The sequence below is a fragment of the Festucalex cinctus genome, chromosome 6 (genome assembly GCF_051991245.1).
Source record: "Festucalex cinctus isolate MCC-2025b chromosome 6, RoL_Fcin_1.0, whole genome shotgun sequence".
In the NCBI taxonomy this organism is placed as follows: Eukaryota; Metazoa; Chordata; class Actinopteri; order Syngnathiformes; family Syngnathidae; genus Festucalex; species Festucalex cinctus.
The window spans coordinates 30,191,571-30,214,120 of NC_135416.1; the positions used below are offsets into that span (position 1 = coordinate 30,191,571).

General features: G+C 45.2%; 1 protein-coding gene across 4 annotated transcripts in view; it reads right to left on the minus strand.

Annotated features, from left to right (window-relative positions):
• kdm2aa (lysine (K)-specific demethylase 2Aa) overlaps positions 1 to 22,550 on the minus strand; it is a 568,226-nt gene that overhangs the window by 150,764 nt on the left and 394,912 nt on the right. For all 4 annotated transcript variants that reach the window (XM_077524205.1, XM_077524208.1, XM_077524204.1 and 1 more), the window contains one exon: positions 19,439 to 19,541. In XM_077524205.1, coding sequence (XP_077380331.1) covers positions 19,439 to 19,541 — 103 coding nt within the window. The remainder of the gene's footprint in view (positions 1 to 19,438; positions 19,542 to 22,550) is intronic.

Below are 22,550 nucleotides of genomic sequence, written 5' to 3' on the forward strand. Positions count from 1 at the left end.
TTTAGTTGATTTGGTAGACCTAGTATTATTATTATTATTTCCTTCCCTTTTATTTGTTTTTCTTCTCATTTTTATCCATTATTTTTAATTTTTTTTGTTTTGTTTGTTCTTTTGTTTTTGTTTTTCGGTTGTGTCTAGTTAATAAGAAGGTGTGAGTTCGAATGAGCTATTAGAGAGGCAGCTCTAATATTTCTGTACAGTTTTGCAGTTTTTGGTGTCCCAAAAACCCCGTCCACAAGACATTCGCATAAAACTGTACTGACACTGTAATCAGTCATTTGACTAAGACTATTAACCCCTTTTAAGTTTATTTTCCCCTTTTTTGCTTTGTTGTTTATTTAATTTAATTTTAATTTCAACTTTTAACTCGACTTCCAAAAAAAAATAAAAAAAATAAAAAAAAAAAATTATTTTTTTTTTAATTTAGCTTTTGGGATTGACCGCTGTAACATTTCAGACTTACTCTGTCCCTCATTTAAGCTATTCTTTGCTGAGTGAATCAAGTTGAAGTTAGTATTATTAATTTTTTTATTTTTCTTTATTTATTATTTTATTTTTGTTGCTGTTTGTTTTTGTTGGTTTTGATAACTGGAATTGATTTTTCACAACTATAGTGTAAGCTGTGGGTTGCATAGCCCACTACAAATCTTTTGTTTTTGTGGCAATTTCCCTTTTGATAATTTGAACCCAGTGTGTATTGTTGACGAATTTAGAGATAGACCGATAATCGGTCGGGCCGATAATCGGGGCCGATATTTGACATATTGGTACATATCGGTATCGGTCTGTTTTATTAATCTGACGGCCGATATGAGCGATCCATTTAAAACTCCGTCTTTTCGCTTCGAATGCAGCCCAGAGCGTCTCTGTCTGTTATGGAGTCCAACTCCAGCAATGTAACGCCCATAGCAGCATTTGATTGGTTAGCCGTGCAAGAGCCAGAACCAATCAGTAGTGTATGCCTGTATCACAGTAGCCGGTCACACACGCACCCACGGACACAACGCGACAGACACATGCTTCGAAGGTAAGTTAAAAGAGAAGAGACTCCGCCGATCGTTTCACCATGATAAGCTAAACACATTGAATTATGTTGTGTATTAAATGCACTATATGAATGGAGCTGCATTGCCTTGCAATGAATCCCCGCTAGCTAACAGTGGTGTGTTCAGCTTAGCATGTAGGCTAACACCCAGTAGCTAATTCGCTACTTGAACTACTCGGGGAGGGAATCACACACATTTTCACTTAATTAAGTAAATAATGTTTGTTAGAAAGGTTCCAAATATTAACAGTTGTCATTATTATATTGTCTAGTTCCATGTTAAGAGTAGAGTAACGTCATTATATTTACCTCTCGTGACGCACACATTGCATTCTGGGCCACGTCCACTACTTGTTGCATAGCGGTTATTATGCAGTGAGATGCCACAGTGACACTAAATAGCGTTTAGTTACTTTATATTGTGTTTATTTGTCGCACTGGTTTGCCATTGTGTGCCTTAAGCTTCGACGTCGATTTGATTGACAGCTCGTTGTGCACCTCGTTAAAGTCCGCTCCGTAACAAATTAAGTGTCTCAAACACCGTTTAACTACACGAACGTGTTCTCTTCCGTATGTTTGGCATTAGTAGAGAAGTGCACTAAAGTATAGTGTGCTTATTTGCTCGTTTTGTCTCTCTTTTCACGTCATGTCTGCCGTCATTTGGGACATTATCCTCTCAATGGATGCCACTAATATGTAACATCTACGGCCGTACACGGCTGCAATTAATGTTCAGTGATGTAATTTCGTTACGTGCATCATACTTTGAATAATGAGCTCATGTTTGGTGTGTTGTATAACTTTCTCGTGTGTTAGTAACTATTCATGTGGACAGCTAAGATAGTGCTTGTTAATGTGAATTAGCAAAGTTGCAGCCCAGTTATTACTTAGACAAGTACATCTGTGCCATTAAGTGATACAGTACAGTACAGTAGTGAGAGAATAGTGTGCCCATATACACACACGTGTCTATAAGTGTAAAACACATTAAACAGCAGAAACTGGCAGCGGTCCACCGCAACAATGTCTGTTTAACCAAGTTATTCTTACTATTATTATAACCAAGTTATTTTACTCGACCTTTTTCTGCGTTGATTGGGGCATCCTAAGTGGCAGTAAACTACATGATGAAGTGTCTTTTGACAATTCTCTTGTAGAGAGGAGTAGCATGATATTGCTGTTCTCGATTTAAGATCCTCAGCTTATCAAAACTGTCTATATGGTAACAATAACAATAATCATAATAAGGTCTACAAGAACTGTATGGTGTTCAGGGATGAATAGTTTTTCTCATGGAATTTTTTTATTTATTTTTGCTGTAGTAATAAGTAATGCCACAGCTGATGCACATTTTGAATGACAGGGTTCCTCCTATTACTTCAAAATATAAAAATATAACATTTATAGAATAAAACTACAAGTATCCCAAATGCTATAAAAGGTAATGTCACATTGGCCCCCACATTTAACTCCCCCCGCCACCAACGTCTTATTGCAGATAGAAGGATGTAAAATGAAAAGTGTAGTGTGAGAATCCATTGTAAAGAACGGTTAGGGTTTGCATTATTCAAAAATTTGGTGCCAACATTTTAACTTTTACGGCAAATGAATATCGGCTTCAAATATCGGTTATCTGCCTCCTTGACTACCGATAATCGGAATCGGTATCGGCCCTGAAAAAAGCATATCGGTCTATCTCTATTGACGATAATACTTGATAGCGGTAGTTAGCTAACTGCGTACGCTAATTAACTAACTATTAAACGCTAGTATAAGTTGATCGTCTTAAAGCTATTGACAATATGGCAGCACCCCGAGAGACTCCCAGCCCCTGTGAGAGCTTAGAGACCTTAGCTCAACTGGTGCAGAAGCTGACCAAGGACTTCTTACCTGGATACGCTGAGTCTATTAGGGATGCGGATGTTAATACGCTAAATGATAACCTCGCACAGCTCATGAGTGACGCTGAGACGAAAGCCCCAAAGGACAAGTCACTCATTCGAATGCTCGGATGTCTGACTTTGAACCTTGCCGCGCAGTTGAAGCTGAGCGATGCCGAGGACTGTCAAGTGAAACACCAACTTGACATGGCACGACAGCAGAGCCGTGACGCCACGGCACAGCTTGAAGCCGCCCACGACCGAGTGAAGGTCATGGAGACCCAGCTGGACGACGTTAAAGCACAGCTGGATGAGGCAGAAGCCCGCGCAGATGCGGCGCTAGCCGAAAATCTGGGCAGTGATGCAGATGAGTCTGCTTTCACTCCCGACTCCCATCAAAAGATTGGTGAGTTAACCCAAGCTCTCGCGTCCGCCGAAGAGACAAATCGAGAGCAAGAAAAACTGCTGAGATCTGCGGCAAATGAAATTCACAAACTAAAAGTAGAGGTGACTGACTTGACTGAACGACCGTCAAAAGACCAACTTCGGCTAGCAGAAGCTAATTACTTTCGGGTTAGTTCGTCGCTAGCTCAGTCAACCGACGAAGTGAAGCGCCTCCAAGTTCAGGTACAGACCTTTAGGGAGGAACGTAATGCCGAAGTGGACCGCTCATATGACCTGCGAACCAAATTAGCATTGACTGAAGCCGAGGTTACCCGCCTCCGACAATGCCAGCAGGAATATGAGACAGAGTTAGCTCATATTAAACATGAGTTACAACGCGCGCAGCAGTTGCATGAGGTCTCCCGAGGAGCCTCCCGGCCGGGAGCTCCACCCCCACACAGACCTCCTGATCCCAGAGCCACAGCACCACAGCTCAAACTGCCACCTGAGTCCGGAACCGCCTGGAGGACGCCGCCAGTGACCACCGCCGCTTTAGGCCTGGCACCTCCAATGGCCGCCTCCCCACACGCTTTCGGGCCATCAGGTGATGACAGTTTCCAACGTGGACCCATGTCGACTCCCCCGTTGGAGGGACAAATGGGCGTGGCCTGGAAAGATTTGGACAAGCTGGCTCGAAATATAACCAAATTCGAACCGAAACCAGGGGGGTCCCACAACACAACAGAGTACTTGAAAGACATCAACTATCATCTCCAGCGGTTCCCAATGGCAACCGTGGAAGATAAGTTGTATTTGATCAAAATGACGTCCAGCCGAGCAGTCAACAGACTGCTGGAACGGCAGCCCGCTGATGTGTTGTCTGACCCCTTGGCACTGCACCAAGCCATCTCACGCGAGTTTGACGGTTCTCCTGGGTTGTCGGGCATGGAAGCCGCCATGTTCGTCAAACAGGGAAAGCAGGAGTCTCCTCAGGCTTTCTATAGTCGTCTTCGCGATGCCTATTTTGGGACTCGTAACGAACCCAGCATGGAGGAAGATCCTGGTTTTAAAACGTTGTTTGTCCGAAACCTCCAACAAAACCTGAACCATTACTTGGGACTGGCTTTGTGTCCTGAGACACTGAATAGCTCACAGATACGTGACTTAGCAGCTAGGGGCTATGCAAAGCTAAAATTATCCGCCCATAAGGTAGGCGACGCAGGAATTTATAAAGTGGACGTGGGTCCTCCTTTGGAGCTGGAGGGAGCTTGCTCCTACGCTCCGAGGGAAGACCAGACTAAATCAAAAAAGTCAAAACAGTCCCGCGCCCCGCGAAACCGACTACTCGCGTGACGAGAAATCGGACGGAGAAAAGCAAGCTGACGACCGCCGGCGCTCCAAATTTGCTAAAGGTAAGCCATATTCGCGCTATCATCTAAAACGTGATAAAGTCGAACGCGCGCCAGCAACCGATTCCTGCCGCGAGTCCCGGAACCGCCAAGTCGACTCCGAGACTGACCACAACGCAGTTGCCGACGGCATATTGAAGGCACTCCTGAAATTGTCAAAAGACTCGTCAAAAGACCCATCTTTATGACTAACCGACGGCCGGATGCCCACTGAAGTGACCCACCAGCAGAGGTCACCAGCGGAGCCTCCAGTAGCCGACACTCAGACACCTACTAAACCGCCTTCTGACTCAACAATATTGGTTCTGCAGGTTGATCCAAATATAGCAGACCCGCATGTATCGCGATCTACCGATGACGTGAGACCGTTCCAACAGCTTTTAGGTGATCTCACTACCAGGGGGATAGCTCGTAAATTCTATCTGAGCGTCACCCTGGAGCGAGCTCTAACCTACGAAGCCCTTGTAGATCCCGCCGTAGACATCACGGTGATGTCCAACACGGTGTTCGAACGACTCCGCGCCGCGTCACAAGCGAACAGTCGACCGCTCCGCCTACGGCGGTGCCCACTTACCGTTAGCGCCTTCTCACCTACTAACACAAAGCTGGAGTGTCTCGCGATGGTACACTGGTCCATTGGCCCCATGGAATTCATCCATCCAGTCTATGTGGGACCCATTGAGTCCGTCCCCCTTCTTATTGGCCAAGACCTGTTGTTCCGCTTCCAACCCATCATAGACTACCAGAGACTCCAGATTTGGGCCCAGGTGCGGCAGGCCCTGCCGACATTTCCTTCGGGCCCTGACCAGGCTCATCTGCACAATGACTCGGGCGCAGCCACCCCACGGGGAAGCAGACGCCCCCACAGAGAGCTGGGACACGACTCAGACCAAGGCCGGACCCCTCGCGTCCCCGACAAAGGACCGGCTGAGAAGCCATGACACCTTCCTTTGTGACCTTGACCCACCACCGCCTGATGCAGGGTACGCCCCGCGCATCATCGGAGGTGTCCACGTGCAAGGTACACCTGTTCTTGACGCTGTCCTCGCCTTGTGGGCTGACAAACCAGCCATTTCTGCAGCATTCGCTGACAACTTGCGAGATCTCGACCCAAACATTCTTTTCGTCTCCAAGTCTTGCCGGTTTCCGTCGAACACGGAACCTCCTCTCACAATAACCGCAGTGGGCGTGTGCGCCTTAAACCTTCAGTGGAAGCAGCACTCACTGACCCATTACTTCTTGTTTGTCCCGGACGCGCCTCACACCGTTTTCGTGGGTGCAGATTTTCTTGTTCGTCTTGCCGTCCATGTGGACACCATCAACAACGTGCTGTGGTCCCTCACCAACTCGGAACCTCTAGCTTGTGTTCCCAGTCTTCCAAACATGAAGTCCGGACAGACCATCCCAGATGCTTGCGAAGTCTTAACGAGGATGAAGTGATCGCTCCGGCGACCACGATCAACATTCCGATTCGCTTGGTGGCGCGAGCTAACCAGGTCTTGAATGCTCTCTCCGCTTTCTTTCAACCTTCATCGGAATTCAACCTGTCGTTACTCTTGGAGGCCACGCCCATCGTGGACGCCTCCCTCACCACTCTGATCTTGGTTCACAACCCCTTTGCGTACGACGTTCACATACCAAAAGCGACCCGTCTGGGTCTGCTCATCCGTTCCGACTTCCACGACTTCACTCTAACGGTGCCTGTGGTTGGACACATCCCATCTGACTTGTTCTTGACTGAAGACACCGGTGGCCAAAGATTCACCAGGCCATCTCAGCTTGTTACGGTCAACCCTGCCGGTCCCACCAACGATGAAGACATCGTCCGGGTGGACCTGGGGACAGACCAACAACTGGTGATATATGCCTTGAGCGCGTTGCCTCCAGCGCCCTCGAGCATTCCCTCTGGAAACCCAGAGACACCTCAACCAACCACGACTCCAAATGGGGACCTTCAACCGTACCCAGAGTTCGAGGCGCACCTCCAAGAAGTTCTGCACCGCGCCGACGCACTCCGGTCCGAACAGGACCGCGAACGTTTGCGCACCGTGTTAATGAAATACACACCCTCTTTTGCCAAGGACTCCTTGGATTGCGGGTTGACGGCACTACATGTGGTCCGCATCCCGACTCAGCCCGGCGCTCCTCCAACTTTCGTGCGCCAGTACAAGATTCCGATAGCTTCGTACGAACCAGTACAGAAGACTATCGACGCCATGCTGGAAAAGGGCATCATTCGCCCCTGTAACAGCACCTATTCGGCTCCATTGTGGCCAATCTTGAAGCCAAACGGCACATGGAGGCCGACCATCGACTATCGCAAACTGAACCAACAGGTTCCTCTTTCGCGATGGCCCATGACACAACTTGAACAGGAACTTCCCAAGGTTCGAGATGCCAAATTCTTCACCACCATCGATGTGGCTTCGGGGTTCTGGACGGTCCCAGTAGACCCCAGGGATCAATACAAGTTGGCATTCACCTTTGGCAACAAACAGTACACTTTCAACCGGTGTCCATTCGGCTACGCCAACTCGCCAGCCGAATTTAACATCTTCCTCAACAAGGCGTGCCCTGACGCCGCCGCCAGGGGCAACCTCATTTATGTCGATGACATTATGATGAGGAGCCCCTCTTTGGATGACCACTTGATGGAAATCGACCACGTTCTTGGACAGCTGTCTTCTGCAGGCGCCAAACTGTCCCTCCTGAAAGGTCAGTGGTGTCGCACGAAGGTCAACTACGTGGGGATCTTGGTCGGGCCGAACGGGATTGAACCACAATCCAGCCGTATTCATGGCCTTCTTGACATCAAAACCCACCGATGTGTCAAAACTGCGCAGCTTCCTTGGCGTGTGCAACTATTCGCGCCAGTTCATTGAACATTTTGCTGACATAGCACGCCCTCTTACTAACCTGCTGAAGAAAGATACGCCCTTCGATTGGGGTGACGAACAAAACAACGCGATGAATATGCTAAAACAAAAGCTGGGCTCCGCCCCCTGTCTCGCCGAGAGCACAAGGAATTTTTCTTGGAAGCAGGATTCTCCGACCATTGTTTGAGTGCGGGTCTATACCAAATGTACGACCAGGACAAACGCGTTGTGGCGTACGCCAGTAAAACGTTGAACGGCCCCGAGTTGAAATACTCCGACTGCGAAAAAGCCCTGCTTTCCACAGTATGGGCAATCAAACATTTCTCAAACTACATTGGATGCCAAAAAGTAACGATTGATACTAACCATCATCCGGTTACTTTTCTTAACAACCAACGTATTCGAGATGGCGTCGTAACGAACGCGCGCATTGCCGGCTGGCTTATGGCGTTACAAAGTTACGATGTTCGAGTCCGGTACACGAAAAACGCAAAGTTACCGCTAGGCACCGATCTAGCGATTTGCCAGAACTGTGTGTCAACTTCCCCGACCCCGCCGACAGACGTCGCCGTGGCACCGATGCCGGAATTCACGCGTCACCGCTATTTTGAGGAACATGTCTGCAAAGACATGCCTACAGCTTACGTGGATGGCTGCTCTTACCACCACCAAACCCAGCTGCAGGCTGGGGTGGGCATCGCTTGGGTCGACGACACACCGTGCAAACCACTGTAAGTCCAATTGGGCCCCCACTTTTCTCAATATGCAGAAATCGCTGGCATCCTGATTACACTCAAATTGGCAGTTGAACACGGTGTAACGGAACTGGTTATCTGCACTGACTCAAACTATGCCCGCCTCGCCTTCACCTGTCATCTACCAGTGTGGCGTCAAAATGGTTTCCTTACGTCAGCGAAGAAACCCGTTAAACACCGCGACCTCATTTTGACATGCGACCATTTGGTTTCCTCCAATGATATGCATGTCTATTGGAAAAAGGTCCGGGGACACTCAAAAGTCCCAGGACCTGACAAACATTTTAACGACCTAACGGACACGTTAGCCAAACAAGGGGCCCTCAACGGGACTCCTTGGACATTTGAAACAGCTTGGCTTGGCGTCTCCACCTGCCCTGCGGTTGGTGGTTCCACGGAGCCAAGGGGGGGTCTTGCTAACATACGCCCACGACGCGCCTTATGCAGGCCACCGCAGATTCAAGGCCACTGTCACCGCACTACAACAGGTGGCATACTGGCCGCGCATGCATAATGACGAAGCAACCTACATCAAAGGATGCCTGGTTTGCTGCCAGTTTCAGCCAGCAAACCCGAGTCACCGAGCATCACTCCAACAGAAAGGAGTCACCTTCCCATGGTCTGATCTCCAAATTGATTGGGTGGGACCACTGGTCAGATCTCTGAGAGGGAACAAATACTTTCTTACAGTAGTTTGCGCGTTCACCAAGTGGGTAGAATGCCTGCCTGCTCCAAACGACACCGCACACACCACTGCATGCCTGCTGATGAACCACGTGTTCTCCCATTTTGGGTTGCCCTCACGGGTTAACTCGGACAGGGGAACCCACTTCACAGCCGAGGTAATGCAACAACTTTGGCAAATGCTCGGAATCAAGGCCCAGTTGCACATTAGCCATCACCCGCAGTCATCAGGACAGGTGGAGCGGACTAATCGCACCGTGGTAAATTTGCTGAAAAAGTTTGTTTTTTCCAACCATCGGGACTGGGACACCCGACTCCCACTTATCCTCATGGCGATTCGAGCCACCCCTCACGAATCCACAGGGGTGGCCCCCTTTGAAATGATGACCGGACGGCGAATGACGCTCCCCCTGCACCTGATGTACCAGCCAGGAGAAACAAACCTAGCCACGGCATACACGGCCTCCCAGTACGTGGAGGACTTGCAAGCCCACCTCCGGGCCACGTTTGCATTTGCTCAACAACGGCTTAAGCAAAGTGCAGAAGGTCAGAAAACCTACTACGATAGGAAAGCCTCACGAACCGAGTTCGAAATAGGTGATCGAGTATGGTACTACTTGTTCGCGCAACCAAATGCTATTACTCCGCGTGCCCAGAGGGGCATCGCCCGAAAATTTCTTCCCCGGTGGGCAGGACCATATGAAATCGTCGGCAAACTGTCACCCGTCGCCTATCAAATTAGGATGAATAAAGGACGTCAGGGTGACCCACTGAGGTGGGTCCACCGAAACCAGATTAAGAGTCACTGCGGTTTTGAACGTCTGGGAACGCGATCGAGCGAATCTCAAGACCAGCATGCGCGCGAAACTGACAAAGGGGGGTCACCCGCTGACTCCGAGTCAGCGGCCCAACCGACACCCTCGACAGACGTGCCAAACTCCGTCGACCGACCTAGCTGACTACGATGTTTAAAAGTATTAGACGTGCAAAAGGGGGGTCAACACCCCGCTACACCTACCGAACCCCTAAGTGACACCACACCGAGCGACGCTAATTCGCTTGTCTTTGTTGGTTGCTAGAGGATTGTGTGATATGATGACGACCCTGATATTGTGCATGACCGCCGTGGTGAGTTGGCCAGAAACGGTTGAACCCGGACTTGCAGCGGAAATTGCCTTGATTGAATAACCAGGATTGCTTACGAATGATTGCGAGAAGTTAGCATACTGTGTTTTTCTACTTACTTACAGACACTTGATGCAACACTTAAGGATACGGTCCTAGCTGTAACACCGATAGCATTATGCAGAACTAGACTAGACAACTACAAAACGATTTGCAACTCGAATTCAAAAGATAATGTACACTCAAGGTGTTATAATACTTATGAATGGTATGCTGCGTGAAATCAGTATTTTTTTTGCTAGCTATAAAAAGCTCCCCCGTACTTAAGGCCTTCAAAAGCAGGTCAGAGTACTCTTTTTAAAGCGTTAGTGAGTCTAGCTAATCTAACTAAGGCCCTTTGCCTTCCTTCCCTTAGTCTAGCGTGACTGCCGAGGATACTCTGATTTTTTTTTTCTTCCCTTTCGTATCTTTTTCTCCCCTCCTCCCTTTTTTTCCCCCTTTTCCTTCAGTTATTCTTGGATAGCGCACGACTTTTTGGGTGTTTAATTACGCTATAGGAAGATGCGATAGCTTAGTACCTAGCAACGATAGTGTCGCGCTAACCGACCGAAGACTTTTTTTTTTTTGACGAACACCCCCAGGGGTGGAGATTTGCACCGACACGCAGGTGCCTAAAACAGCATCCCCCTCTTCAAAAGAGAGTTAGGGCCCGTAGTATAGCCCGGGTTTTTGAGTTTTAGAAGGCGAAAGCCCCCTTCTTCGTTCTCTCTCTTTTCTTTAATTTGCTGTTCGTTTTCCCTAGTTACTCATAATATGATACTAGCCTTATAGCCTTAGGAAAAGTTTTCGTCCTTTTCTTTTGTTTGGAATTTCGCGTCTTGCGTCTTTCCCAGGCCCGCGCCTGTTTTGGGACCCGAGTCCCTCAGTCAGCTGACACAGTACCAATTTAGACACACACTGTTAACTGAATACACATAGAGACACCTTGAAGACACACAGACATACCCTGCATACACATAACCAGGCAGAGGTTAGGGAAAAGTTGCACCAGTGGTATGTCTTGAGTGTTGCAGCAGAGCGTGACTGGGACTCCGGCCGTCTGACCGTGGCCTGGACCCTGGCTACGCATCGTCTGGACCCGCCAACCTGGACATCCTGAAGATTCACCCCGCTTGACGAAGGGGGGTCTGTAACAACTATTGCCTATGGCCCAGTCTACTCTCTAATTTTTTTTTTGCTTGCTTCTTCTAAAGCAAATTCTCTGCAGTTGCATAAATATTCCACTGCCCAGACAGGATCTAAGCTTGGTTAGCTCTGCAGGTGGTCACCCAACCACCAACAAAGCTCTTTTGAAGCCGCTGACCAGGTGACAAAGGAATTTATGCGTCTGCCGAAGGAGTGTATTCAAGCCCGTCTTCTCGGAGCCCGAACAAATGGCTCCAATGATTGGAATATACAAACGACTGATCAAAGGAATGTTCATGACTTCTTATCAATCACAAAAGGGTATTCTGGCGCCTCGCCCTTCCTGGAACGTCTAGATGGAGCAACACCACCGTCAAGTGGTGAAACTTGGAACTATCCTTAGTGACAATTCACATAAGTAACCGCATTTTACACATTTATACCATGATAATTCTTGACAGACAACTGAACTACGAATGATTCATGTTATGTCTTTGTGTGTATGAACATCCTATTTCATTTGTACTCCATAAAGAATGAAAGATAATCAATATCTTTCAGTTCAGTCAGATTAGACAAGTAGAAGTTACCTCACAAGTTAGTTTATGATGCATTAATTACGATGTGTGTTAAACGGGTTGTGTGGGAAAACTGATTTGCCAGACTGACCAAATTTAATGCCAAATTATTAATCCCTTTAATAATTTTTTTTTAAAGTCTGCGCGAGCGAACAGAAGGGTGTGCCACGACCTACTGAAGCCCCGCCCATAGACTTTAAAAGGACGAGGGGACCCCTCGCTCTCTCTCTTCCTCTTCCAAAAAAAACTCTCTTCCAACATCATCATCCTCAGGCTAACGACCTGCAAGTGTCCCAGCCTGCTCGAACTCTTTGTTCCAAGAAACTTGCCAACCACGTGGCTTTTTTTTTTCTGGCAGCAACCGTTGCCGAGAGCAGACACTCGCTCCACGCCACGCCAAAGCAGGTGCAAACTACAACGCTGACCCCAAAGAGTCTTTTACTCCTTTTGTCTTTTTTTTCTCTTTCCATCGGTGATCGCCCGCCAGCGGCGAGCTCAGCGGCCCCGGGGTACACTTGCTACGTACCGCCGGACTCAAGGTTGCACCTAAGCCGCCCGCACCACCTGCTATTCGGTGGCGCCCCGCCGCGGTGCCAGCTCACCTCCAATGGCTGGCCTTCCCCGTACGCAGGCGCGTAGCGGACCGAGCTCCAACACCTGGAGTCGGACAGCTGCCCGGCAGAATCAACCTCGCCGGAGAATCAACCTCGCCGAGTCGCCAACCAATCAAGGGACGAGCCGCGCAACTACGTCAGCCCCCGAGCGGCTTCCCTTGCTCACCTGTGGAATAAACCCTTTTTGATTTTCTTGCCTTTTTTCCAACGAACATTGACTATTTTTCCCCCTTTTTCACAAGACCCTTTTGCTCGTTCGACGCAAACGATTCTCGTAAGTGTGCGTTTGATTTCTCGCTCGGCGTATGCACTGTGTGCCACTTATGTTTGAAACATATCACCAATCTGGCAGGTCAAATATCTCTTTTCCCTGTTTCCTTATTCATTCGCGTTCCTTCCTTATTTTCATTCGCTTTATTTTATTTCTCTTCTGACGGTAGAATAGTTAGATAGGCAGTGTTTTGATTCTGTAGTGTAGCAATCGTGAATAAACGTATGTTTTATTAACTCTATTCCGCCTAAGTCATCTGTGTTTCCGAGTGGATTATTATTCTTTTGTTAGTACAACGAGCCACTGAATATCGAGTGTCGCGACTTTAGATTATAAATGATTGATGAAGGAAGGATTTTGGTCGTTGTTTGCTCCTGTTAACCCAAAGCAAAACCAACGTGGTGCCCCTAGAGGTTATCAAGGTAAATATAATTTACCTCTGTAACGTCCAGATTATTAATTCGTCCAAAAGACGACCCAATTATCGCTACACTTTCTTTCTACAGAGCAGACACTTCTCTGAATGTAAGGAGCGGAAGTAAGAATTTTAGACTTGGGTAAATTAAATTTTAGACCTAGGATGAAAATATGGCTGTTTTTTTAAGACATTTAAGGCCTAAAATGTAACTTTCAGAATTTTAGACTTTTTAAGATTTTTTTTTTTTTTTTTTTTTTTTTTTTAAAGACCCCGCGAGAACCCTGTACTAGCGAGATGTCTACTGCGCTAAATCTAATTCTCTCCGAGAATTTGCTCCGGCAAAATGTCGCGAGGCTCAATCTAGATATATGGACGATATTAGACAGATGGACTTTATTTGTCCATTTTGAGATTTCTCCACAAATCGCCTCCTTGAGTTCTCTAGTTTCATTTCCAAGCAGCACAAAAGTCAAAATTGGAATAGAAGTGTATGAAAATAAGCAATTATTAGACAGTATGCATCATAACTAGGAGTATTGCTTTTAGCCTAGTTCCTAGCTAGCGCTGCATCTTGCGCAGTTGTTTAAAACTAACCCGAATTTACTAGCCTCAAACATAATTCACAAATGATTTATGTAAATGTGAGGATAAGCGGATCTGCTAATGGATGGATGGATGGACTAGCAACCCAAAACAAAGTTGAAATACACTATTCAGCATGAAAATGAACAGAACAGTAATCCTATCCTACCTTGGAGCAGAAGCTATGTTGTCATCGGTCCGGGTACCGGTGAATTGTAATCCAAAGTGACACAGATAATCTTCAATTTCGTTATATTTCTTTACACGTCCAGCCCCAGGATTTCTGACCTCCGTCAATTCCCACAAAATTGTCAATCTGTCGAACTCACAACTCTACTGAATACAATTGCCACCCTTTCATTTGTAAATGCTGCCATCAACAGGAGTTTGTGGGTGGGTGTGAGGTAGGGGTGGTGCTGATGGGGAGTGGGGTGCTGGGGTGCTTATTTTGGAATGCAAAGCAGTCGTTATGGTGCTTTGAATAAAGGCCTCTGCCGCGAGCAGAGAGAGCAATCATTTGGATAGAAAGGCATTGGTGTGGGCTGGGGGAGGATCAATCCTGTAGTCAATGATACAGTAACACGAGCTCACAAGCTCAATTCATGAAAACAACTTGCAACTTGCAATTACTTCAGACGGGCACCTGGCCAGCGAGGTCGTGTATCGTGCAAAATGGTGTGTCATTTCCCCATGCGGGGAGGCATGACTTGAGATCCTGGTCGGGGCAATCCTGTAGTCGATGATACAATTTATTTTGAGAGCTCACATGCTCAATTCATAAAAACAACTTGCAACAATTACTTCAGCCAGGCTTCTGGCCAGTGAGGTCGTGTGTCGTGCGAATTGGTGTCGTTTCTCGACACAGACGGCGTGACTTAAATCCCCCTGTCCTGTTTTGAGGAATTCGAGACTGATCTGAGAAATTGGCAACCCCGTATCATAAGACTATCCATGCTTCCTGCTTCATCCCTGCTTTTGGGCCACAAATTCTCATACACATCAAAAAAAATATTTTTATTTGTGCATCACAAAACTCCCTCCTGGAAAAAAAATCTGACTCCTTTACAGCCGGGCACTATTTTTCTGTACGTTCGTATCACTGCTCGGCGTCCCGCATACAGCTGATAGACACGCACTAATTGTGTGAAGGCTGGAGGCCATATGTTGTTCACTCTTTATTGTGTGAAGGCCCCCAGCCACATATGTTGTTCACTCTTTATTGTGTGAAGGCTGGGGGCCTTCACACATATGTTGTTCACTCTTTATTGTGTGAAGGCTGGTGGCCTTCACACATATGTTATTCATTCTTTATTATGTGACTGCTGCCCGCAAAGCAGTAGCGAAGCTACTGCTGCGGAGCAGTCACATCTTAGTATCCAGAAAAAAGCGTTTCTTATATCTTTTTCTTTATTTACCGGAATTTTTCAGAAAAAATGCGGGTCGTACCGTTGAACGTACCGGCACAAATGAGGTATCAAAAGATGCGTCTCGATCTGACTCGGCGGGGAACCATTTTTTTTTCGGAATTTCGAGTTACCATGGCGACGCAATTTCCCAAAAACCCCGCCAAAAAGTCCCATAGGAATGAATGGAGAAGGGGGAAAAACATCCACAAATTTAACACCTTTTTCAAAGCCACACTGCGCGCACATACATTGACCGACCGAGACGATTTTTAGCTCATTTTGTTGCAATTTTTCCCATCTCTAGAAATTTTTTTCAAGGAATGTAAGCGCTCCCTCCTGTGCGGGTTCAAAGACAGGGTGCGAAATGAAGAAAAAGGCTTTTTACATTAGTGTGTATTGCGTTTGCTAGAGTGGGGCAATCAGCGCTAGAGTGGAGAGACAAAAAAAATTCTTTCGAAAAATTTCACTTCAACTCGTCACCGTGGCCACAATATTTGCTCACTAAACATCAAATTTGGATATTTTGTAGTCACAAGGGTCTTCTTGCTGACAAACCCACTTTTATGCGGCAAAGGTGTCATTTAGTACCTTTTATTTGACTTGAAGCGAGGGGAAGTCTCACTTTTTCGCCCATTCAGCCCCATGTTATTTTCGCCGCCTTTTTTTGTAATTTTTTTTAAAAGTCACACGTTTTCAACCTGCTCTAATTTGGTCATTTTTCATCCGATTTAAAAAATGAGAACATGCAAGCGTTCCCCAAAGCCTTTCCGTTCTAACGGGGTACTTCTGAAATCTGTATCTTAAACCATTGAGTCGTGAGAGCCTTTTGTTCGAGGTGTGCGCTTTCTCATAGAACTCAATTGAAGCAAAATGTTCGCCCACCTGGTAATTACGAAATGTGTGTGCGTGAATGCGCATATTTGTTAAAGAGACAGTAACCCATTTTCAGTTTATTGATTATGGCTTAACTTCCACATTTCTTGATCAATTAAAACCATTCTAATTTTAAACTCAGCAACTGCCTCAGCCAATCAGAGCTGCATGTTGTCATCGACGCCTGGGATTTCCCCACCACCGCCCACACACAGTGGCGGCCATCTTGGCCAATTGATTAGCTTTTTTTTTTCTTTTTTTTTTTTTAGGCCAGGGATTCTCACACTACTGCCCACACAGAGCGGCGGCCATCTTGGCCAATTGATTAGCTAGGCCAGGGATTCTCACACTACTGCCCACACAGAGCGGCGGCCATCTTGGCCAATTGATTAGCTAGGCCAGGGATTCTCACACGACTGCCCACACACAGCGGCGGCCATCTTGGCCAATTGTTTAGCGAGGCCAGGGATTCTCACACGACTGCCCACACACAGCGGCGGCTATCTTGGCCAATTAATTAGCTAGGCCAGGGATTCTCACACTACTGCCCACACACAGCGGCGGCCATCTTGGCCAATTGATGAGCTTGGCCAGGGATTCTCACACTACTGCCCACACACAGCGGCGGCCATCTTGGCCAATTGATTAGCTAGGCCAGGGACTTCAGCACCACTGCGCACACACTGAGTGGCGGCCATCTTGTCCAATTGTTGAGTTGCACCCAGGATTCTCGGACCCCGCCCACACAGAGTGGCGGCCATCTTGGCCAATTGATTAGGTATGCCAGGGATTGACCTGATTTCAACAGGAAGTGACCTAAAAATGACCTGATATCAACAGAAAGTGACCTAATTTCAACAGGAAGTGACCCAGAACTGACCTAAAATCAACAGGAAGTGACCCCATTTCAACAGGAAGTGACCTAATATCAACAGGAAGTGACCCGATTTCAACAGGAAGTGACCTTATTTCAACAGGAAGTGATCATGCTAGTGCTAAGTTAGCATGTTAATGTTAGCTTAGGATGCTAATGCTAGGTTAGCATGTTAATGCTAATACTAAGTTAGCATGCTAATGTTAGCTGAGCATGCTAATTCTAAGTTAGCATGCTAATGTTAAGTTAGCATGCTAATGTTAAGTTAGCATGCTAATGTTAGCTTAGCATGTTAATGCTAATGTTAGCTTAGCATGCTAATGCTAAGTCAGCATGCTAATGCTAAGTTAGCATGCTAATGCTAAGTTAGCATGCTAATGATAAATTAGCATGCTAATGCTAAGTTAGGATGCTAATGATCATGCTAAGTTAGCACGCCAATACTGAGTTAGCACGCTAATGCTAATGTTAGCTTAGCATGCTAATCCTAATGCTAAGTTAACATGTAGGAAGTGACCCAGAACGGACCAGTGCATTCAGCTTTCCACCTTGCAAGAGTCAGCAGTCACATCCAAAATTTCCGCGGGAATTTTTCTAGTTCTTCTTCTTCTTCTTCTTATTCCGCCCACTTTTTTGACGTGTAACTACTTCCACATAATTCATCCGATTTTCGCCATTCCAATTTCAAACTATTCCTAAAATTCACGCGACGCGCGCTTGTATTTTTATTATAACTCCGATTCACGCCTTACCCACAATTCCCGATTTGGTACCCGATTTTTCCCCATTATTCTTAATGGGAGATTCTACATTTCACATTTACTTCCACATTATTCATTCGATTCACTTCATTCCAAATTCAGTACATTCCAGTATTTCATGCTCTGAGCGATTCCTGCTTTTCAGTTCCAAAATTTACAATTTTCGATTTCGTAGCCGATTATTCCCACATTCTACATTTTGGAGATTCTACATTTCACATTTACTTCCACATTATTCATCCGATTCACTTCATTCCAACTTCAGTACATTCCAGTAATTCATGCTATGAGCGATTCCTGCTTTTCAGTTCCAAAATTTACAATTTTCGATTTCGTATTCGTATTCCCACATTATACATTTTCCATTTACTTCCGCATTATTCATCTGATTTACTTCATTCCAACTTCAGTACATTCCAGTATTTCATGCTCTGAGCGATTCCTGCTTTTCAGTTCCAAAATTTAAAATTTTCGATTTCGTAGCCGATTATTCCCACATTCTACATTTTGGAGATTCTACATTTCACATTTACTTCCACATTATTCATCCGATTCACTTCATTCCAACTTCAGTACATTCCAGTAATTCATGCTATGAGCGATTCCTGCTTTTCAGTTCCAAAATTCACAATTTTCGATTTCGGATTCGTATTCCCACATTATACATTTTCCATTTACTTCCTCATTATTCATCTGATTTACTTCATTCCAACTTCAGTACATTCCAGTATTTCATGCTCTGAGCGATTCCTGCTTTTCAGTTCCAAAATTTACAATTTTCGATTTCGTAGACGATTATTCCCACATTCTACATTTTGGAGATTCTACATTTCACATTTACTTCCACATTATTCATCCGATTCACTTCATTCCAACTTCAGTACATTCCAGTATTTCATGCTTTGAGCGATTCCTGCTTATCAGTTCCAAAATTCACAATTTCCGATTTCGTAGCCGATTATTCCCACATTATACATTTTCCATTTACTTCCACATTATTCATCCGATTTACTTCATTCCAACTTCAATATATTCCAGTAATTCAGGCCATGAGCTCTTCCAGATTTTCAGTTCCATAATTCACAATTTCCGAATTCGTTAGCGATTATTCCCACATTCTACACTTTCCATTCAACACTATTCAATATCAATCAACACCATTCAATATCATTCCGTATCATTGAACACCATTCAATATCATTCAATATCATTCCTTATCATTGAACACCATTCAATATCATTCAATATCATTCCGTATCATTGAACACCATTCAATATCATTCAACATCATTCAACATCATTCAACATCATTCCAAATCATTCCACAGGTATTCATTCAGCTCTCCAGCCTTCACACGCCATTTCTCCAGAAATGGCATTTTCTAGTTATTGCAAGTTGTTTTCATGACTTGAGCACGAAAGCTTGTGTTTTCCTCTCAAAATAAATTGTATCATCGACTACAGGATTGCGCCGACCACCACCATCCCCCATTGCCCTCTCTACTCTAGGCGGGCAACATGAAAACATCTGGCCAATCAAAATTTGCATATGCATAACTTTTTTTTTTTTTAATTCAGCAGCTTTGTGTCACCTTTTTAAGTAAGTAGCATATTGAGATGATTTAAGCATGCTAATTTAGTTTAAAATTTAATTTACTTTTTTGCATTTTCATGTCAGACTTGTTCATGTGGTTAAGGTAGATCACAAAAGCACAAACCTTCATCTTCATCATCATCACTGGAGTCATTTCCATCGCGACAATGTCTCTGCTGTCGGAATATCTTAGCCATGCGGGCATCCAGCAGAGATGAACATTTCCGCTACGAGAAATACATGAAAATAAGGTAAAACGAATAAATCATGGCTCCACAGAGACAAATAAAACACATAATGACAGATGAAAAAAAAAAAAAAAGATATATCACTATATAAAAATGCTTTACATCAGGGGTGTCCAAACTTTTTCATTTAGGGCCACATACAGAAAAGCAGAAGGACGCAAGGGCCACATAATGTCATGAAGAGAAATTGTGTTTAGTCCTAAAAATTTTACAAATAATTTATTTGTGCATTTCGCAAATTTAGAAAAATGCTACACTATATAGCCTAAACCAATATATTTGTAATATGGCAGTAGGGTTATTACCAGAGCCAGCTGAGATAGGCGCCAGCACCCCCCGCGACCCTTGTGAGGAATAAGCGGTCAAGAAAATGGATGGATGGATAGACAGTAGGGTTATTATAGTTTTGGAATTTTTAATTTTAGTTAGTTTTTATTAGTTTTCAGAATGCTCCAGTTTAGTTCTTCAAAAAATGCTTAGTTTTAGTTTAGTTTGTTAGTTTCAGAATTAGTATTAGTTAAAAAAAGTAAAAAGTCTATTACTTGTGCGCAAAACACCATGGGAGCAACGTCATCTGAAGGTGTTTTTCTATTGGCTGCTGCTAGATGACGTCACTTCTGTGTGACATACTTTCAAACGTCATTATTCCGGTTTATATCAAATTAAATCTACAAAATCAGGCTCGTGCATTTAATTAATTACCAAAGACTAAAACAAAGGACATGTTTGCTATAATTAGGGCCCGAGCAGCTACCGCTGCGAGGTCCCTATTGTTTATCGATCGAATTATTATTATGTGACTGCTGCCCGCAAAGCAGTAGCGAAGCTACTGCTGCGGAGCAGTCACATATTACTATCCAGAAAAAAAGCGTTTATTATGTGACTGCTGCAAAGCAGTCACATATTAGTATCCACCCAGAAAAAGCGTTTATTTTTATTATTTTTCCTTATTATCCGGGAATTTTTCAGACGAAATGCGGGTCGTACCGTAGAACGTACCGGCACAAGTGAGGTGTCAAAAGATGCGTCTCGATTTGACTCGGCGGGGTACCATTTTTTTTCGGAATTTCGAGTTACCATGGCGACGCAATTCCCCAAAAACCCCCCCAAAAAGTCCCATAGGAATGAATGGAGAAGGGGGGAAATTTAACACCTTTTTCGAAGCCACGCTGCGCGCACATACATTGACCGACCGAGACGATTTTTAGCTCATTTTGTTGCAATTTTTCCCATCTTTAGCTCTGTGTTGAAATTTTTTTTAAGAAATGTAAGCGCTCCCTCCTGTGCGGGTTCAAAGACAGGGTGTGAAATGAAGAAAAAGAGGCTCTTTACATTAGTGTGTATTGCGTTTGCTAGAGTGGAGCAATCAGCGCTAGAGTGGAGAGACAAAAAAAATTCTTTCGAAAAATTTCACTTCAACTCGTCACCGTGGCCACAATATTTGCTCAGTAAACATCACATTTGGATATTTTGTAGTCACAAGGGTCTTCTTTCTGACAAACCCACTTTTGTGCGGCTAAGGTGTCATTTAGTACCTTTTATTTGACTTGAAGCGAGGGGAAGTCGCACTTTTTCGCCCATTGAGCCCCATGTTATTTTCGCCGCCTTTTTTTGTCATTTTTTTAAAAGTCGCACGTTTTCAACCTGCTCTAATTTGGTCATTTTTTATCCGATTTAAAAAATAAGAACATGCTTGCGTTCCCCAAAGCCTTGCCGTTCTAACGGGGCATTTCTGAAATCTGTATCTTAAACCGTTGAGTCGCGAGAGCCTTTTGTTCGAGGTGTGCGCTTTCTCATAGAACTCAATTGAAGCAAAATGTTCGCCCACCTGGTAATTACGAAATGTGTGTGCGTGAATGTGCATATTTGTTAAAGTGACAGTAACCCATTTTCAGTTTATTGATTATGGCTTAACTTCCAAATTTCTTGATCAATTAAAACCATTCGAATTTTAAACTCTTCAGATCATTCCCTATTTTCGCTTAATAAAAAAAAAATCAAAGCACAATATTAGATTTTTGTTTATGAAATGTAATGTAATGAACTGCTATTTAAATGGTGCTTTTTGAGCTATTCTGCCCACTCTCTCACTTCTGCACAGCAACTGCCTCAGCCAATCAGAGCTGCTTGTTGTCATCTACGCCTGGAATTTCCCCACCACCGCCCACACACAGTGGCGGCCATCTTGGCCAGGGATTCTCACACTACTGTCCATACAGAGCGGCGGCCTTCTTGGCCAGGGATTCTCACACGACTGCCCAGATAGAGCGGCGGCCATCTTGGCCAGGGATTCTCACACTCCTGTCCATACAGAGCGGCGGCCATCTTGGCCAGGGATTCTCACACGACTGCCCAGATAGAGCGGCGGCCATCTTGGCCAGGGATTCTCACACGACTGCCCAGATAGAGCGGCGGCCATCTTGGCCAGGGATTCTCACACTACTGCCCATACAGAGCGGCGGCCATCTTGGCCAATTGATTAGCTTGGCCAGGGATTGACCTAATTTCAACAGGAAGTGACCCAGACAGACCTAAATTCAACAGGAAGTGACTTGATTTCAGCAGGAAATGACCTGAAAATGACCTGACATCAACAGGAAGTGACTTAATTTGAACAGGAAGTGACCCAGACAGACCCAAATTCAACAGGAAGTGACTTGATTTCAGCAGGAAATGACCTGAAAATGACCTGACATCAACAGGAAGTGACTTAATTTGAACAGGAAGTGACCTAATTTCAACAGGAAGTGACCCAGACAGACCCAAATTCAACAGGAAGTGACTTGATTTCAGCAGGAAATGACCTGAAAATGACCTGATATCAACAGGAAGTGACTTAATTTGAACAGGAAGTGACCTCATTTCAACAGGAAGTGACCCAGAACTGACCTAAAATCAACAGGAAGTGACTGGATTTCAACAGGAAGTGACCTAATATCAACAGGAAGTGACCCGACTTTAACAGGAAGTGACCTGAAATCAACAGGA